We start from the raw sequence: 18,705 nt of genomic DNA on the forward strand, positions 1-18,705 counted from the left end.
CCAAGCGACATAGTTCTCGAGATCTAAGCCAGAACCTTATCTACTAGGTAGGCATTGATAATGTCGAATTTCGACCCCAATGCCATTCTACGCGGCGCTCAACTGACCTTCGTCGGCGCCCATCGCGCCCTGCAAAATCCCGACCTGTTTACTACCACGCACTATCGTCAGGCTGCAATAGCCGTATGCGCGGGACTAGCGATCCGCATCATTCTCAACATCCCCATTTACGCAGTCAAGTTTGCGTTGCTGGTCACTTCCCTCTTCGTGAACCTGGACCAGGAGACGTGGGACGACAAGCTCGTCAACGGTCTAGACTTCATCTCGAAATCGGTCCTGCAAGTCCCTTTCTTTCTGATGATGGTCATGAGCTCGATCACGCCGACCCTGGACAACTTGTTCATGGACTCTCTGGCCTGGGTCGACAGAACGTATCTCCAGAAACACAAGGCCGAAGACCCCTCAGCCCTGCGTGGCTTGTACTACCCTACACTTAGCATGTATTCGACGCACGGCAACCGAGAGAAGAAAGAGCAGCGCACCCCTCTTGATGGTTTAATCAGCGTTGGTATGAAGTATAGCCGGCGCGCGGCGATCTCTCTGGCGATCTATGCGTTGACGTTTGTGCCGGTCATTGGGCGTTTCGTCCTCCCTGCTGCCTCATTCTACACTTTCAACAAGTCCGTGGGTCCTGTGCCAGCGGGGATAGTCTTCGCGTCCGGCCTCGTCCTACCGAAGCGGTACATGGTGTCGTTTCTGCAGACCTATTTCTCCAGCCGCAGCCTCATGTCACGCCTGCTGGAGCCCTATTTCTCCCGCATCCGATTCACCAAGCAGCAAAAGAAGATCTGGTTCCTGGACCGCAGCGGCGTGCTCTTCGGCTTTAGCGCGGCGTTTGCAATCATGGTCAAGGTCCCGCTGCTAGGTGTTCTCATATATGGCATCGCCGAGGCTAGTACTGCCTATCTCATCACCAAGATTACCGAGCCTCCGCCACCACCGGGCTCGGAGACCAAATTGTTCATCGAGAGCGAGGTCCGCTGGAAGAACAAGCACTTGTTGCTGAACCTTCCCATCGCCAAACTTGACGAGTTCAATGCCCGCATGACTGGTGCCGAGACCGTCGCAAAGTCGTCAGTGCCAGAGACCCCAAGACGCACATTTGCTTGATCTCATCACGTTGCAAATGAGACATCCCTTTGCTGTGACGACAGTGAGGGTGACATCGGCACCCCAACATTGTTCTGAAAAGGCGCATTGGGCCGTCATCTGCATGTTTTCGGGTTGGGTGCATATCGAGGAACTCAGTGCTATTCCGGACAAGGGGTCTGGCGCATTTACCTGAAAAAAGACCTCTGCTTTTGGCTGAAATAGTAGTACTGAGAACGGTGATGGGGTGGGCTCAACACAATCTGGGCAGCTACACAGAAGGCTTGATTTGGCTTATGGCCTTGACATGATCATACAATAGCCTCAAAGCCAGCCGCCTTAAAAAGAGCAAAATGTCAGGAGTATCTTAGGAGTTACCGCTCCAAGTCCACCATTATTTTGCAACAATGACTTTTCACTGAATACACTCTTATCTATGAGTCCGGACATATAAACTCCAGTACTTCTCATTTGAGGCACCTCTTAGGGTTATAGTTAGTCCAAGTAAATGGTCTGTGCCAATTGTTCGCCTGCTCCGTGGCCGCTCTGGGCTTGTTTTGGTGAGATCTTTGACTAAGATCGTTGTCGCTTCATCAGCTTCCAGTCTATGTTCAGAAAGCCATTGTAGTAAACAAGCCGTCTTGCATCGGTTGGGGCAGGGCGACAGGGTCATAAAAGGAAATCGCCCTGGCCGTCCAGGCGTGTTGAGCAATCCGCTCACTTGTACTCATAGAATCCTCTGCCACTTTTCTTGCCCAGCCAGCCCGCATCGACGTACTGTCGCAGCAGCACACTGGGTCGGTACTTGCTGTCTCCCAATCCAGCGTGCAGTGTTTCCATAATTGCTAAGCATGTGTCAAGACCGATGAAGTCGGCAAGTGTCAGAGGGCCCATGGGCACATTCGTCCCATTCTTCATGATATTGTCGATGTCCTCACGTGTCCCAATCCCGGCCTCGAGGCAAAGGATGGCTTCATTGATATAGGGCATTAAAATTCTGTTGGCGAGGAATCCTGGAACATCGGCCGAAACCGAGCACACCTTGCCCATCTTTTCACAAAACGCTATTGCCGCTTTGACTGTCTCGGGTGAGGTTTGGAGGCCGGCTATGATCTCCACCCCTTTTTGCACCGGCACAGGGTTCATGAAATGCGTTGACACTACACGTGAGGAGGCCGATGTGTCAGTGGCATCCTTCGTGGTTGCACGCGCGATCTTCGTAATGCTTATACTGGAAGTGTTTGTTGCCAGTATGGCGTGTTTAGGGCATATCTCGGCCAACTGCGCAAAGATCTGTTCCTTGAGAGCTGGAATCTCCGGCACGGCTTCGATGACCATATCCACATCTGAGAGTTCGGACAGTTGCGTCGTGGCCTTCAGTCGGTCCTTTGTGGCCTTCGCGACCTCTTCTGTAATCTTTTGCTTCGAAACATCCTTGGCGAGTAGTTTGTCTGCGAATGCTAGGCCTTTATCGAGGGATTGTTGCGAACTGTCTACCAGGGTGACCGGCACCTGGGCTTTCTGAGCAGCGACAAGGGCGATTCCGAGTCCCTAGCCTTCGTTAGTCCTATATTGTCATTCGTAACTTTTTTGTTCGTACCATCTGCCCAGCTCCGACGACACCTAATCTCTTCACTTCGAAAGCCTTTGATAGTGTCGTCGAGAACTGCCGACTGAGTGAAGCAAGCCGCTGAGATGCGACACCTGGCTTCGGGGTAGCCATCAATCTTGAGGCAAGTTGTGATAGTGACGCCATGAGGGAGGTACTCAGTACAGGAACATCGACTTGGAGAATTCGCGAGGATGTTAGATGGTTTGATCGGTCGGTGAAACGACTGCAGTAAGCCCGGCTCAGTACTGCGCCGCGTATCGGAGTTTCTTCGTCGAGCACACTTGAACAGGAAACAGAAACATGGGACCGAGAGTAAGCGGCAGGCTGGACCGAGGTTGTCGAGAAACTGCGTCAACGAACGGGAAAAGGCACCGGAGAACCTTAGTCAGCGGCGCACAACGCGTCGAGGGGAGCTGTTCGACTACTCCGCCGTACACCCATTTAGCCGTAGACGCGTCTCGACGCGTCTTCTTTAGATGATTGATCCCCTCGAGCATCTCAAATGCACGACCACCCACTTGACCGTTCTTGCTCACTATGATTTAGTATGACCAGCAACTTCTAACAAGATGGAGGAGGACAATCCGTTTGGCAAGTCCCAGACTGTCCATCCTGAAGTACGGGCATATGTCTATAGCCTGGTCAACGCCGTATGTTACCCCGTGCATCGTCAACCTCATACCACATCTAACTTCAAGTAGCTCGGTGGAAGCAGCACGGATGACGATGGCCAATACGTCCTCGGTGATGACGCGCTTGCCTGTCTTCGCGATCTAAAAAGATGGCTGAAGCTCTATGATGAGAAAAACAACAAATTGGATGTAGCAAGATGTCTAGCGGAAGCCAAACTCGTCGGAGGTGACCTGATACCGATTCTAGCGTCATGGCCGGATGATGGGAAGGAAAACAAGTCGAAGGCAAGGGTCGCTCTGGCATGTTTAGAGCTTCTTGTGCCTCTGACATGGCCTCTGGAAAACGGGGGAGAAATGACTGTGAATCACCACAGGCATACTCCATACATTCAACAGGCGCAGGTGCTGTACAAGGCCGCCATCCTTGGATGCGACACCAGCAAAATTCTCCGACAAGTGATCAGAATCGGTCTCCCTTCAATCGCAGTGGCACGAGATGAGAGGACGAGTCGAGACGAAGGCATCCTCAAATTGATGCTCTACTTCTTTCGAAATGTCGCGGTCATCCGACAGATCCCAAACCTTCCCAGTCAGGGCTTCGAATCGGAAGTATCGAGGTCGGCAACCATAGAGGCGTTCAGAGACCAGGACGTTTTTGCTCTGCTGTTGACGATATGCTCGAATATGGGCGAGGACTTTAATCTACAGGATGTTATCGTCCTTGACATCATCTTCAATCTGATTAAAGGCGTCGAACCCAAACGCTTGTGGATGACGGAGCAGGAGAGAAGGGGGCAAGGAATATCGGATCTCGGCGCTGCACTTGCTCTGGAGCATAGCAAGGCCAAAGAAGCCAAACGAAACCAGTGGACTCGCCATGGTCGCTTCGGCACCATGATATGGGTCAAACGTGAAGGGGAAAAGATGTCAGCTGTATCGGGACAAGACAATCTCAAGAGCGACCAGAAGGCGTTTTTCAACATGGACAAGTCCAAGAAATGGAACAAGCCGCAGCAGAAGCGCAAGGACATGGAGTACACCATCTACGACTTCGACCACACTACTCGTCTCACCGACGCAGCCAGCGCAAAGTTGCGCAACTTTGTCGAAGAGTTTCTCGACTCTGGGTTCAACCCCTTCTTCAGTCATCTACGCAAAGCCATTCAGCGCGAAGCAGAACGCCTGTCTGATGTCAACTACCGGCAATTCTTCTATGCAGTTGCATGGTTTCTCGAGGCCGAGCGTGTCCGTCGTGAAATGAGAAAAAACGAGGTCAAACCAGACAAAGTCAGAACCGACTTCGAGGAAGAAAGCTATGCACTAGTCGCAGCCGTGCTGAACCAAGAGACATTCATCATGCTTAACCGGTACATGCAGATGTCTTGGGACAACAAAGAGTGGCAGGACTTGAATGCAAGCATGCGATGTTTCACCCAGATCCTATTGACCGTCCAAGAAATGGCGCAGAGCCCCTTGGAAGAAGATCAAGAAATCGCCGACAATATTCAAAACAACATATTCTACGAAGAGACTACCCATGACCGAATCGTTGGCATCTTGAAGGGCTACAAAGACCAAGGATTCGGATATCTTGATGCTTGCACTGAACTCTCCTATGTTTTCTTGCGCATGCTAGAAAGATACTCAAAGGAGAATGCCGACCTCCAGATTCGCTCACGGAGGCGAGCAAGAAGGAAGCGGAAAGAGACCCAGAAGCAAGCTGCGCAGCCAAGTGATGATCCTGTTGAGGAAGAGGGAAAATCCGAAAACGAGGATATCGCCGATGCCATCCGAGTGTCCAAGGAGCGCAAGTTTGATTTTAACCGGTTTGCCGCAAAGTTTTCCTCCCAAGCGTCCGTAGACACCTATTACGCCCTCATTACCTTCTACCGAGATCTCAGCACCGAACAGCTCAAACGGGCACACCGATTCCTCTACCGAGTGGCGTTCAAACAAGACCTGGCCGTCCTGCTTTATCGTGTTGATATTATTGCACTCCTTTACAAGTTGGTCAATGGCCCGGACGGGCTTGATACAACACACCCGATGTACAAGGACTATTCCGAGTTTTCTCGGCAGCTCTTCAAAAAGATGTTCAAGAAGCTTGATCAGAGGCCAGAGCTGGTGGTTGAAATGCTCTTCAGCAAGATCCATTCCACATTGCATTATCTTGAGTTCGGGCAAGAGAAACAAACTATTGCGGCAAGTCGCCCGCCGGCCGAGTTAGAGATCAGACCAGCACCAGGAAGAGATGTGAAAGAGCAAATTGGCATTGTCGTTACTGTTTTGATCAAAGACGGCAGGGTGGAGCTAGTGAAATGGGTAAAAGAGATGCTCAAGAAGGCTTTTGACGAGAGACATGCATGGGAGGTTGAAGCTGAGGTGCGCAGGACCGCTGCCCTAGAAGCTGCGCAAAAGGACAACGAATCTGCTCCTGAGGATATCAACATCGGTCAACCCAGCCACATAATTGTACGACCCACATCTGAAGATATCAAGACTGCGATGTTCAAGAATGGACGTCTGAGACTGTTGATGCTCCTTGTCGGCTTCGACATGTTAGGGGATGAGGATGTTCTTGGGGCGAGCTGGACTGTGCCTTCAGTTCTCACCGCAGACAAATTGGCCGAGTCCAGGGCGGCAATTGAGCAGTATGAGCAGACACCATGGCAAGGAGATGACGAGAACGAAGACGCCGAAGACATGATCCGGCGTGCCAGAAACAAGGATAAAACGGCCTCACATGATGAAGAAGAGGCACCTCGAAACGCCTTCATCGACGACTCGGAGGGCGAAGAGGAGTTCATGTTTCCCGACAATCCTCGAAGGAAGAGAGCCAAGAACATCATCGAAGAACTCAAAGCCCGGCGTAAGCGGAAGCGGGAGCATGACGATGAAGAAGACGACGTGGACCCAGAACTTGCTGCGGAGAGAAGAGCAGCGCGTGAAGCGGCTGCGAGGGCCAGACGACTGAAGATCAAAAGCGAGGCATACATCAGAGACAGTGACGACGAGTCGGATGCAGAGAGAGACCGCAAGTTTTTTGAGAGGGAAGAGCAAGTGCGTCAAAAACAGGCTGAAAACATCCGCAAACAGATGGCACTGGAAGTCGGCGACCAGGCTACAAAGACCAAACAGAAGGGGAAGAACGCAAAACCGTCGACGAGGGAAGCTCCGCCGGCGGAACAAGACAGCGACGCCGATCTTCTCATGGCCGACTTCGACGACAAGCCCGATGAGACTGCTTCGTCACAGAATCGCCGGAAGTCAGACACTGAAGACGCGGAAGAGGATGAGGATACGCCATTGTCTTCTCCCAGTTCGGCTACAGCTAAGCGCGTGGAAGAGGGCAGGACTGTGCTCAAAGAAATGGCTCAAGCGAGGGTGAATCAAGATGTCTCTTCGAGCGACAAGGCTGGAGACTTGAAGCTGATTGAGAGCGATTCGGATGAAGATGTTGTGCCGACAGCTCGACGGCGGATGCGGGCTGGGTTTCTTGTGGACAGCGACGACGACGATTGAACACGGGGTGCCTAGATACATAGCTTCCCTGTTGAATGTGAGATGGAGTTCTCCTTGTCATCGAGAAAGGGGCGATGAAACAATGATGAATGAATGAATGAACGAAACAATGAATAACTGAATCGGAGGGCGCCGACAGCCTTTTCAGCCAGACGCTGATTGGCTGCAGACTTTGCTTGCTTCTGTGCTTCGTATATTTGATAAGAAGCAAACGTTCTTCGACCTCTACGCCTATATCTGTCCTCCATTAGACTCTTTCTTCTTGTTTTGAGTAAGAGTGCTTCTTCTAGCCTTTATTTTTGAGCATTCGCGTAGACTGGGTTGTTGTTCGTTGTCCAACAGCGGAGCCGGGATGGCGCAGAAAACGATCTACTTTGGCCGCTTCATCTCGACGCCACAGCCAGTTGAACTTCTGATCCGGGTCGGCGCAGTGCTCGTGGACAGAAATGACGGAAAAGGTGTGATCGAGAAGGCGGATTGGACAGTCCGTGATCCCAAGGACGCCATCAGCAAGTTTGGAGTCGATGCGCCTGTTATCACGACGAAGGAGAATGGATTCTTTTTTCCGGGTTTCATTGGTAAGTGCCGTCACTGCGGGAGTCTGTCGAATCTAGAGCATCCACGCCAAATGGCGACGGGAGGTAAAAAGCCTGTGGGCTGTTTCGTTAAGAGACCGGACACCAGACTTTGACGCGGGAAGAGCTCGAAAGGGCGAAGCAACAGGATAGCTAATGGTCCTGTGGTAAACAGACAGCCATATTCACGCATCGCAATACCCGAACGTCGGCATCTTTGGCAAATCGACACTTCTGGACTGGCTCACAACATATACATTCCCTCTGGAATCGTCTTTGGGCAATCCCAAGTCACCAATGTACAAGGATGCCGTTGAGCCTCCGAATCCGCTCGCTCGAGCAAATGCAGTCTACAACAGAGTAGTCTCCCGGACACTTGCGAACGGCACCACGACAGCATCCTACTACGCCACCATCCACGTAGATGCCACTAATCTGTTGGCCGACGTGGCTTTCGCCAAAGGACAGAGAGCATATATCGGACGAGTGTGCATGGACCAGCCCGAGACCTGCCCCGACTATTACCGAGACGAAAGTACCGAGGAAACGATAGCAAAAACCAAAGCCAGCATCGAACACTGCAAGTCACTGGACCCCTCGGGAGAACTGCTGGCACACATCATTACCCCGAGATTCGCTCCCAGCTGTCTTCCCGAGACACTATCACGGCTAGGCGCCCTGGCACAAGAACAAGACCTTCGAGTGCAGACGCATATCTCGGAAAATCTGAACGAAGTCAAGCTGGTCAAGCAAATGTTCCCGGACCAGGCCACCTACACAGATGTCTATGACCATCATGGACTGCTGACGCCGCGCACGATCCTAGCCCACGCCGTTCACCTCAGCAAAGACGAGATGAAGCTCATCAAAGAGAAGAAGACCAAGATTAGCCATTGCCCTGCGAGCAACAGCGCCTTGGGGAGTGGATTCTGTCCGGTACGCGTTATGCTGGACGAGGGGCTCGAGGTCGGACTGGGGACGGACGTCAGCGGCGGATACAGCACAAGCATCCTCGATGCGGTCAGAAATGCCTGCATGGTCAGTCGCCACGTCGGTTACGTTAATGGCGGTGACAGCCGATATAACCTGGGGGTGGCAGAGGGTCTTTGGCTGGCCACGGTGGGCGGCGCCAAGGTGGTTGGCATGGAAGGACGTCTAGGTGGGTTTGAAGAAGGAATGTTGTGGGATGTTCAAGAAATCGTCCTGGGAGATGTCGACTCCAGAGGCGAGGGCGACAACACTGAGGTCGACATTTTCGGGTGGGAGACTTGGGAGAACCGGGTGGACAAATGGGTGTGGAATGGAGATGACAGGAACGTTCGACGGGTGTGGGTTGGGGGGAGATTGGTTCATGAGAGACGGTGACGGGAGGGGATGACAATATCGGGATCTCCAGGACTGAACAGGGGCCGATCACTTGAGTTTAGAAACCGCGACGGGCTTGTAATGCTAGAACTCCAAGGTTGCGATGAGGAAGATTCCTCTAGGACATTGATTTGCTGAAGACAGAGCACTTCTTCAAGATAACTAGTACTCTGTATATCTGAGACAAGGCTGAGGCCGCGGTGGCCGAGGCTATGCACGTGACTGCTGGAGGAGGTATGATGACATAATCACGAATATGGCATTCCGCAGTCTCGCATCCCGCAAATGTGGGAGAAAGTACGTTAGTAGGTACTAATATTAGTTAGTAGGTACTAGTAATGGTAGTTACTATACTGCTAGTGCGTTGACATTAACGTGTCTAGACACTCCGAACATCTCCATCTCCATCTCCATCTGCGCCTTTACACGTGCACTTTTCGTTGACAGTCAATGGCTCTCAACGGCTCCTTTGCACCTCCTCTCCCTTGCACCCTGAACAACGCCTCGTTCCCGATGCGCTTCAAGTTGTCGAGCACGTCAATCTGAAATGCCTGGTCGCAGGTGACCTGCAACTTCTGCGTTCCCTCGCAATGGCGTCTTCACCAGCAGCGAGCCTGGGATCGCCCAGTCTCCCTCACATCTCCCTTCCGACCATGAATACCACTGAACAGGGTGCTCATGCAGAACATCCTGCTGGCTTTGGCTCGACGCTTATATCACTTATCACATTTGTTCCTGGGGCGCTGTTCTGGCTGATCACATTCACTACCATCACCCTCCCAACATGGTTGTTCACTCTTTTCTCCATGAGTCTCACTTTCACCATGAATTTCACGACTCTGTAAGTAAACCAGGCTTGCCAGAGGACTGAGCTGACCCAGAACAGGCTGTTGATCTTTCTCGTATTAGCCTCAACCATCAGCTGGTTCATCCGCTATCGCTACCTCAATGTCTACGCACGTTTACCAGAAGAACCCAAACGAAAAGAGCCGCAGATAGACTTGTTTCCTGATACCCAAGATGGAGACTCGAAACCAGGGCTGGCAAATTATCTGGATGAATTCCTCAGTGCCATAAAGGTGTTTGGATATTTGGAGCGGCCGGTCTTCCACGAGTTGACCCGGACAATGCAGACTAGGAAACTCATTGCCGGGGAGACATTACTGCTCGAGGAAGAGAAGGGGTTCTGTCTGGTAGTCGACGGCCTCGTGCAAATCTTTGTCAAGTCGTTTAAAGAGGAGTCGGAGCATAATTACAATGGTCAATACGGTGTCTTCAACGACGACGAAAGCTATCATGAGGGCAACCAGGGATATCAGTTACTGACCGAGGTCAAGAACGGGGCTTCAATGTCGTCGCTCTTTTCAATACTATCCCTATTCACCGAAGACATAAAGCTGCGCCATGACGACCAAATCAACCCTTTGTCAAGATTTGCCAATTCCATGTCTCATACCCCTGAATCAGTTGTGACAAGCCCTACCACCCAGCCGACGACGCCCGGGATGGGCCGAGAAGAGCCGGCCAAGTCTAGGCTGCCCACAGTACCCCCGCTCACCCTGGGCGCTGCCTTTGATGAGCGCCGATTTCAGAAGGAGCAAGAGAAGTCCAAGCCGGCCTCCTCGGCTCATCCAGATATTGTCGCCAGGGCAGTGGTGGATACAACGATTGCCATCATCCCCGCGAGTGCTTTCCGTCGCTTGACCAGAGTATATCCCAAGGCCACTGCACATATAGTGCAGGTCATACTGACACGGTTGCATCGTGTCACTCTCTCGACGGCACATCACTACCTCGGCTTGACCTCGGAGGTGTTACAGATTGAGAAGTTGATGAACAAGTACACCAGCCATGATCTGCCAAATCATCTCCGGGGCGATGCACTGGACCGGCTGCGAGACAAATTCGCAAAGGAGCGAGATCGAATCGGGCCGGAGGAAGGGATGAAAGGGATTGCCTTGCACAATCCGAGGGCGAACCGGAGGAGGTCTTCAAGTGGCCTTCGACGCGAAGCAGCCACGGCGGCCAGGCTCGCTACAACGAGAGCAATGTCGTCTTCATCAGCCCGACCAGCTCGTCCTCTCTCGGGAGTTGGCGACAGGAATGTGAGCTCTGGCGATCTCCACGAAAGCGGCAGGCTCAGCCAGAGGCCGACCAGCATCCACATGCCCGCAACCTCGAGTTCTGCTATCATAGGAGTGCCAGAAGCATCAAGGACAGAAGTGATCAGTCCCCTGACGAGCCGCGAGCCGCCACTGTCGAGACCGTTCGCGGCCGACGTGCCTCACCTGCAAGAGTCCAACAGTGAAGACAGTCTCTTCCGGGAATCCGTCCTGGAATGCGTGGCCAAGGCACTGGGCCTGAGTGATGCCATCAATCAGACCGTCAGGAAAGGACCGGCTTCTGTGGAGCAGTCTCCCCGCCTGATCTCTTATGATGCAAGAAGGCAAACGGCCATATTCAGTAACGCGTTTGGTTTTATCGACCCCTACGAGGATTCTGTGGATGGTGATTCCGAAACCGCCTCCGCGTCGGCCGTCAGTGTTGGTGGCGCAGTCCAGGGGAAGACGTTGAACGAAGAACTGATAGATGACGTGGAGATCGTTTTCTTCCCTAAAGGGTCGGTGCTGGTCGAACAGGGCGAACGCAATCCAGGTCTCTACTATGTGATTGATGGCTTCCTGGACGTGAGCATCCCTGTCGAAGAGAAGGAAGACAGAAATATCACACAGCCGACGAACGTTCGAAAAGGATCGGGCGAAGATTCCCGCCCCCAACTTCGAAGAACTAAGACCGCCGCCTCCCGTGCATCGTCTGTCCCCGGTGTCCGTGGCCAGCCGAGAGAGGGCAGAAGGATGGTACAGAAGTCTTTGTTTTTGGTCAAGCCTGGCGGGCTTGCCGGCTACGTTGGCACGCTGTCCTCTTACAGAAGCTTCACAGATGTCACCGCGAAGACGGATGTCTATGTTGGCTTTCTGCCCCGGTCGTCCTTGGAGAGAGTGGCGGAGAAATATCCCGCCGTGTTGCTCACGATGGCCAAAAGACTCACTAGCCTCCTTCCTCGCTTGATACTACATATTGACTTTGCTCTGGAATGGGTCCAAGTCAACGCCGGTCAGGTCATCCACCATCAAGGAGACGAAAGTGACGCCATCTACATCGTGCTGAACGGTCGGCTAAGGGCCATTCGTGAGCAGGAAGGCGGAAGCATGACAGTAACCGGGGAATACGGTCAAGGGGAGAGCATTGGTGAACTGGAAGTCATGACAGACGCAACGAGGTCGGCGACTCTTCATGCCATTCGGGACACCGAATTGGCCAAGTTCCCGAGGACTCTGTTCAACAGCCTGGCGCAGGAACATCCCAACATCACCATTCAAATATCCAAGTTGATAGCGCTGCGGATGCGAGCGCTCCTCGAAGCACCTCTGGCAGAGACGGGCCAAGAGCTAGGCAAAGCGGCTCGCACCGACTCAGCCACGTCGAGTCTGAATCTACGCACGATTGCAGTTCTGCCGGTCACTGCTGGAGTCCCCGTTGTCGAATTCGGCAATCGGTTACTGGCAGCTTTGAGTCAGGTGGGTGTGCCCAGTGGCGTCTCATTACTCAACCAGGCCATCATTTTGAGCCATCTGGGCCGCCATGCCTTCAGTCGAATGGGCCGGCTGAAGTTATCACAATATCTCGCCGACCTCGAGGAACGATATGGCATGCTCCTCTATATTGCCGACACCAACGTGAACGCACCGTGGACCCAGACCTGCATAGCACAGGCCGATTGTATCCTGTTGGTGGGGTTGGCGGAGAGTTCTCCTGCCATTGGTGAGTTTGAGCGGTTTCTGCTTGGAATGAAGACAACGGCGCGCAAAGACCTCGTTCTCCTGCACATGGATCGATATACTCAGCCTGGCCTGACACGGAAGTGGCTGAGGAACCGGATGTGGATCAACGGTGGGCATCATCACGTTCTGATGCCGTTCCGTGTGAGTCCCGAAGCCACGCCCCATGCTCAGCCCAGACGTCTTGGTTCGGCGATCAGACAGCGAGTGCAAGTCATCCAGGCGGAAATCCAGAAATATACCTCTCGAAGAGTCCGACAAGCGCCGCTGTATTCCGTCGACAAACCCTTCAAAGGCGATCTTCACCGACTCGCCCGTCGTCTTTGTGGCAAGTCGGTTGGCCTTGTGCTTGGTGGAGGGGGAGCTCGCGGCATTGCTCACGTGGGCGTGATCCAGGCTCTTGAGGAGGCCGGGATACCGATTGACATCGTCGGTGGTACATCGATCGGTGCATTCATCGGCGCACTCTACTCTCGCGACGCCGATGCTGTTCCCATGTATGGACGGGCCAAGAAGTTCGCCGGTCGGATGGGTAGCATGTGGAGGTTCGCCCTCGATCTGACCTACCCGTCCGCGGCATACACGACAGGACACGAGTTCAATCGGGGCATCTTCAAGACGTTTGGCGATTCGCAGATCGAGGATTTCTGGCTTTCATTCTACTGCAACACCACCAACATCAGCAAATCGCGCGCAGAAATCCATACATCCGGCTACGCGTGGCGGTACGTCAGAGCAAGCATGTCTCTCGCCGGCTTGATCCCGCCTATTTGTGACGAAGGCAGCATGCTACTCGACGGTGGCTACATGGACAACTTGACAGTTTCGCATATGAAGAGCCTGGGTACCGACCTCATCTTCGCCGTCGACGTGGGCAGTCTGGACGACGACACGCCCCAGCAGTACGGTGACACGCTCTCGGGTTTCTGGGCTCTCTGTAACCGGTGGAACCCGTTCTCTTCGACTCCAAATCCGCCCACGCTCAGTGATATCCAAGCTCGCCTGGCCTATGTTAGTTCTGTGGACGCGCTGGAGCGAGCCAAAGCCACGCCGGGGTGTCTGTACATGCGGCCGCCGATCGATGCCTATGCTACCTTGGACTTCGCCAAGTTCGACGAGATCTATGACGTTGGATATACGTATGCCAAAGAATACCTCGTCCGCTTGAAGAACGATGGCGAGTTGAAGGGAGTCATTGAGATGTGGGCCGGCAACAATGGCGACGAGGATAAAGGGTTGTTGAGAGCCATGGCGCCTAGGAGAGCGAGTATCTGATGCGTAGCCTCGGTGGTCCGTTTTGGACAGGCACTATTGAGCGGTCAATGGGCTCTTGATGTTGTATGCATGCCATCTTCTCCGATATAGACGTGTAATAGACATAGAACTGGTCTGAGATACTAGCACACTGACAGGACAAGCGTCCCAAGCTGACGGCCTCTGCAGCCGATGAGGTCACTATAACCCACCTACTCCCTTCGTATCGCGACACAAGAAGATAGTGGACTTGTCGGCAAGAGGAAAGGGAATGTTATACCATCAGGGCTGAAAGATATTCGACAGGGGGGAATCCTCACAGCCTCACGGCCCAATATAGGAAGATACGGCGGAGCAAACGCACATACATGACCTTCGTCATTCCAAGTTCCTTGCGCAAGGCTGCGATTCAACGTTAATTTGGAAGGTTCGTAGCCTCGTCGTGTATGTTTTGTTTACTGGTCATTTTTGACGCCTCGAGAGGAAATCCGGACTCCCAACCTCTCACTCACCAGCGACTACCAGCAGATTTCTCCCTCTATCTCCCAGGCTTAGTATAGCCAGCCAGCCAACAAGGAACACCTAGAAACCACTACAAACCAGACCCGGAAACATGCCCGTCAAACCCCTAACCTTCAAAGGCGACAAGAAAGCCAAAAAGCGCAAACACCGCACCTTAGAGACCGCCGACGAATACAACCACCCTCAAAGCCAAAACACTTCCATCGCACACCCACCAGCATCCTCTCAGGGCGGTGGTGCTTTAACCACAACTACAACTACAACTATCCAACCCTCCTCCTCCGCCGCCGACCACGACCCATCCGAAGACGACTCCTGGACAACGCCCGACGCGGCAACCGACATCGCCGGCCCCACCCTCATCGTGCTGCCCACGACCCCACCGACATGTCTCGCCTCCGACGCGCACGGCAACGTCTTCGCCTCGCCCCTCGAGAACATCGTCGACAATTACCCCGAGACCGCGGAGCCGCATGACGTGCGCCAGGTGTGGGTTGCCAGCACGGTCGCCGGGACTGGCGGCCAGATCAACCTGAAGGGCAGCCACGGCGGGTTTCTGTCGTGCGATAGGATTGGAGTCTTGGGCGCGAGGAGGGAAGCGAGGGGTCTGGAAGAGGGGTTTATGGTTGAACCTGTTATGACGGGCACGGACAATGGAAATAATGATACTACCACAACCACTACCACTACCACAAGTACTGGGGGTGTTGCGAATGCCAGGATGCGCTGGAGGATACGCACATCCGCGACGAAGACGGCGGAAGGGGACCAGGGGAAACGGTATATTTGTGCTGTGGTTACCGGGGGGGATGATGACAACGAGAAAGAGGACGGCAAAGAGACGGCAGAAAAGGAAATGAAAAAGAAAACCATCGCAATTTCACTTCGTGGCGACGGCGACGCGGATTCGGAATCGACATATCTCGTGCTCAAGATGCAGGCGCGCTTCAAGCCGCGTCTGATGCAGAATAAAGAGACCAAGGCTAGGGAAAAGGTCAGTCGGCGCGAGCTGGAGCAGGCCGTTGGGAGGAAGTTGGAGGATGACGAGGTCCGGAGACTCAAGCGGGCTAGGAAGGAGGGCACTTATTATGAGGAGATCCTTGATGTCAGGGTCAAGGGGAAACATGACAAGTTCGCGAGCTGAGATGTCGTCTTGAGATGGACTGTCGTCTTGATATGAGTCACCGGAGAATGAATCTTGGATGTTCACTTTCGATACTCGGATCTACTGGTATCCAGTTGACCGGTGGGCGGGTCATCATGATACTATCTATCCTGGGGTGTTCTACAACTCAACGTTGCTGACGTCCTGGACGATTTGCATGGAAGGGAAACATGGGAATGCAATCGGAAAGAAATGTGATTGGAATCAACCGACTATACTGACGCTTTTTCAAAGTCCCATCATGCGTCCAGATACCTTGTCCTCTACACAGCCTGGTTCGGTAAACAGACGCCCACGCTATGCCAACACTAAACGACAAAGTCCAAGAAAATCTCCGCCCAGCATCATCATACTTCATTCAAGATTTGGGAAAAACCGACCCAGGATCCGTCGCCCTGATGCGAGGTTAGCAAGAAGCTCGGTTTCACGACGTGTTCGATCGCTGCAAACTTACACAATGGTCTTGATACGTCCAGCGCTCTTGCTTCGTTCGCCTGTTCGTCATAAGTCCGACCGTGCTGACGGGCGAGTCTTTCTCGTCGCCACGCTCGCCTGGCAGAGACGCCCTGGTTCCGGATGTCGGCGGGCATGTCTTCGTCCACCGTCGGGTCCCTGTTGCTTCGGATCGAGTGCATCTCCGAGGCAGCTGCGTGACCGCCCGCTGCACTCCCATACGGGTTTGTTCTATGTGCTAGAGGCACCGACATCCTTCGGAACCTCCTGTTGAATGCCGCGAAGGCACCAGGGTGACTGTCCGGGTCTTCGGCCGGCGGCAGTTCTGGGACGTTGCTCGGCATGGTCCGTCGGATCAACCTCTCTCTCCTCACCATCAGATTCGTAACCTGCACTGGACAATAACCGGGTGGCAGGGCCGATTTCTTGCACATGGGACAAAGTGAGCTGTTGTTCCGGAGGAAGGGATCGATACATTCCGGATGGAAAATGTGGTTGCAGGGGAGTTCTCGGACGGTGGTCTCTCCCGACACAAAATCATCGAGACAGATTGGACACGTCCGTTGAGAGAAATGCACTTCATGCACCGCAGGGCCGGGCGCAGGTCTTCCGGTCGCGGTCTTGTCGCCGGCATTGACAGATTTGTCTGCTTCGGCCTGACTGTCCGGTTCCGGATTGGCTGTGTAAGTATATTGTGGCATCTTTTCCACCAGATCTGGCGGTACATTGAGCCTCTTAATTCCCAGGGCCTCTAGATCGACTTCGCCATTCGCTACCCTACGCTGAAGGCGGCGGCGGCGTTTCCTTTGAATCACGTGCATGACGATGGAGATGGCCAACACCACGGCGAGCAGGATGGCCAGGACGATGATCAAGAACACCCACAAGGAAGGTATGCCGTTTGATGCAGCAAGGTCGAGATCCGCATAGAGTCGAACGGAGTCGGTAGGGTCGTATAACTGCGTCAGTTCCTTGCCATGGGGGACCTGTGACATGTTCCCAGAGTACAACGCCAGGACCTGCAGTAGAGAGGCTCCCTGGGCTCCTGATAGTGCGTATACCGGGTAATCGTTGGCAGATTTCCACTGCCCGCCGTCCCCCAGACTCCACGCCGGGTCGCTGACCGGAGGTGGCTGTCCGCTGTCGTTACCCGGACGGAAGAACAGCGCTCCGCGGACACCATCGTCGCGCATCACAGTAAAGTAGGAGAGGACGCAGTCTGGTGACGTCCATGGTGCCACAGCAAACAACGGCCACCTTCCCAGCGGGAAATCGGACCGGGTGGTCACATTTGTGGGAATCAAGGCTCGGGTCGCATTGTCGCACGGATTGGCTTGTGGGAGTTGGGGAACATAGAGCAGTCCTTCGATGTCGGAATCGCCACGAGGATTGTTCGCCGAGAGCGTGCGGACCTGTTTTGTGATTGTCCGGGAGAAACCTAGAGTTTTCTTTTTTCCAACTGTTAGCCGTGTCCACCAAGCAGCTGACTCTCATCCCTTCTCTTCATACATTAGGATATTGATATTGAGCGAGTGGCCTGTCTTGAGGATTCGGCAGGATGACCGTATCGATACGAAGATCTTGCGCCGCTTCGAGTGAGTTAGCGTCAGCATTTCAAGTAGATGGTTCATGATCCCAGAACGTCACGGCGACTCACACATTGCTCTGTGATGGCTTATCGAGGCAAGGCGCGATTAATCTCGGCTCCGGATTCGAGTTCAGCGATTTAGAGAGAACGTAGGCATGATTTGCGACCGAGCGCCGGTACGGGCGGATGTGTCGTGGACTCTGCAGCGATTGAGGGAAGACACTGGATAAAGTCGGCGCGGGGAGCAGAGGTTCGCCTCTGATTCAAGTTCTTGATGGTGGGTTGGATGGGGATAAGAGCAAGGATGAAGAATGAAGCATGAAAGGTCTGCGAGGCTGCTATGCCTGGCCAGAACAGTGACGAAGTTGGAATCCATTTATTAATCCACCTGGAAGGTAATATTCCGTCCGCATGGGGACTTGAGGGCCGATAGATGGATTGGATGGTGTGGTGTGCCACTGGCACCTCGTGGGAGGCGGCGCAGGACTGACTGACAGTCGGTTATTCGTCCTCCCGAGGCGCTGAGGCTTACAGAGCTGAGAATTAGTGGGAAAGTTGTGACGCCAGCCTTCAGATAATAATGCCCACAGATGCGACTAGCAGTAGTACGGCGTCACTAGAAGGACGTTATCTTCCAATCGCAAGCGTCGATTTGTCCTCGTCTCAGCTTCAATCGTAATGAGTCAGCAATTGTCCTCGGCGAAGTCCTAGTACTAGTATTAGTGGCCCCCAGAACACACGCTATACTATTTGAGGGTCTAGTACAATCGTGATCTCAGATAGTGTCTCATTATGCACGCTGTGCGGCATCTTAGCCGAAGCATCCATTAGCAATCCCGATCCCGCATGACTGCGATCGCGCTCAGCTGGAACCTCGGTCGCGACAACGACAGACGGGCAAGACTGAGCCTCGACAGTCACAACAGATCGCGAATCGAAGAGACGCGCAGCCGCCTTTCTCCCTGGGGATAAGCCTCCTCGTATGCGAAGCGACCGAACGGTTCTCACCCCAACGACGGCATGAGTCTG

The 18,705-nt window shown here is 53.5% G+C and overlaps 7 protein-coding genes across 7 annotated transcripts; 5 read left to right on the forward strand and 2 right to left on the reverse strand.

The window, feature by feature from the left end:
* Window positions 1–60: 60 nt before the first annotated feature.
* A1O1_06026 (uncharacterized protein) lies at window positions 61–1,170 on the forward strand (the record flags this gene model as incomplete). The annotated part of the gene is made up of 1 exon (XM_007726908.1): window positions 61–1,170. One exon carries the CDS (start codon window positions 61–63, stop codon window positions 1,168–1,170), a length of 1,110 nt encoding a protein of 369 aa, XP_007725098.1.
* A 696-nt stretch (window positions 1,171–1,866) lies between these two features.
* On the reverse strand, window positions 1,867–2,905 carry A1O1_06027 (3-hydroxybutyryl-CoA dehydrogenase; the record flags this gene model as incomplete). Its single annotated transcript, XM_007726909.1, has 2 exons — window positions 1,867–2,700; window positions 2,750–2,905. 2 exons carry the CDS (start codon window positions 2,903–2,905, stop codon window positions 1,867–1,869), a joined length of 990 nt encoding a protein of 329 aa, XP_007725099.1.
* Window positions 2,906–3,330: 425 nt separating this feature from the next.
* A1O1_06028 (replication fork protection complex subunit Tof1/Swi1) lies at window positions 3,331–6,915 on the forward strand (the record flags this gene model as incomplete). The annotated part of the gene is made up of 2 exons (XM_007726910.1): window positions 3,331–3,411; window positions 3,463–6,915. 2 exons carry the CDS (start codon window positions 3,331–3,333, stop codon window positions 6,913–6,915), a joined length of 3,534 nt encoding a protein of 1,177 aa, XP_007725100.1.
* Window positions 6,916–7,267: 352 nt separating this feature from the next.
* Window positions 7,268–8,855, forward strand: A1O1_06029 (guanine deaminase; the record flags this gene model as incomplete). The annotated part of the gene is made up of 2 exons (XM_007726911.1): window positions 7,268–7,493; window positions 7,666–8,855. 2 exons carry the CDS (start codon window positions 7,268–7,270, stop codon window positions 8,853–8,855), a joined length of 1,416 nt encoding a protein of 471 aa, XP_007725101.1.
* A 590-nt stretch (window positions 8,856–9,445) lies between these two features.
* Window positions 9,446–13,969, forward strand: A1O1_06030 (lysophospholipase nte1; the record flags this gene model as incomplete). The annotated part of the gene is made up of 2 exons (XM_007726912.1): window positions 9,446–9,696; window positions 9,742–13,969. 2 exons carry the CDS (start codon window positions 9,446–9,448, stop codon window positions 13,967–13,969), a joined length of 4,479 nt encoding a protein of 1,492 aa, XP_007725102.1.
* Window positions 13,970–14,561: 592 nt separating this feature from the next.
* Window positions 14,562–15,614, forward strand: A1O1_06031 (uncharacterized protein; the record flags this gene model as incomplete). The annotated part of the gene is made up of 1 exon (XM_007726913.1): window positions 14,562–15,614. One exon carries the CDS (start codon window positions 14,562–14,564, stop codon window positions 15,612–15,614), a length of 1,053 nt encoding a protein of 350 aa, XP_007725103.1.
* A 375-nt stretch (window positions 15,615–15,989) lies between these two features.
* On the reverse strand, window positions 15,990–17,281 carry A1O1_06032 (uncharacterized protein; the record flags this gene model as incomplete). Its single annotated transcript, XM_007726914.1, has 2 exons — window positions 15,990–16,030; window positions 16,090–17,281. 2 exons carry the CDS (start codon window positions 17,279–17,281, stop codon window positions 15,990–15,992), a joined length of 1,233 nt encoding a protein of 410 aa, XP_007725104.1.
* Between the last annotated feature and the right edge of the window lie 1,424 nt (window positions 17,282–18,705).

Source organism: Capronia coronata, assembly GCF_000585585.1.
Source record: "Capronia coronata CBS 617.96 chromosome Unknown acBCG-supercont1.5, whole genome shotgun sequence".
Lineage (NCBI taxonomy): Eukaryota > Fungi > Ascomycota > Eurotiomycetes > Chaetothyriales > Herpotrichiellaceae > Capronia > Capronia coronata.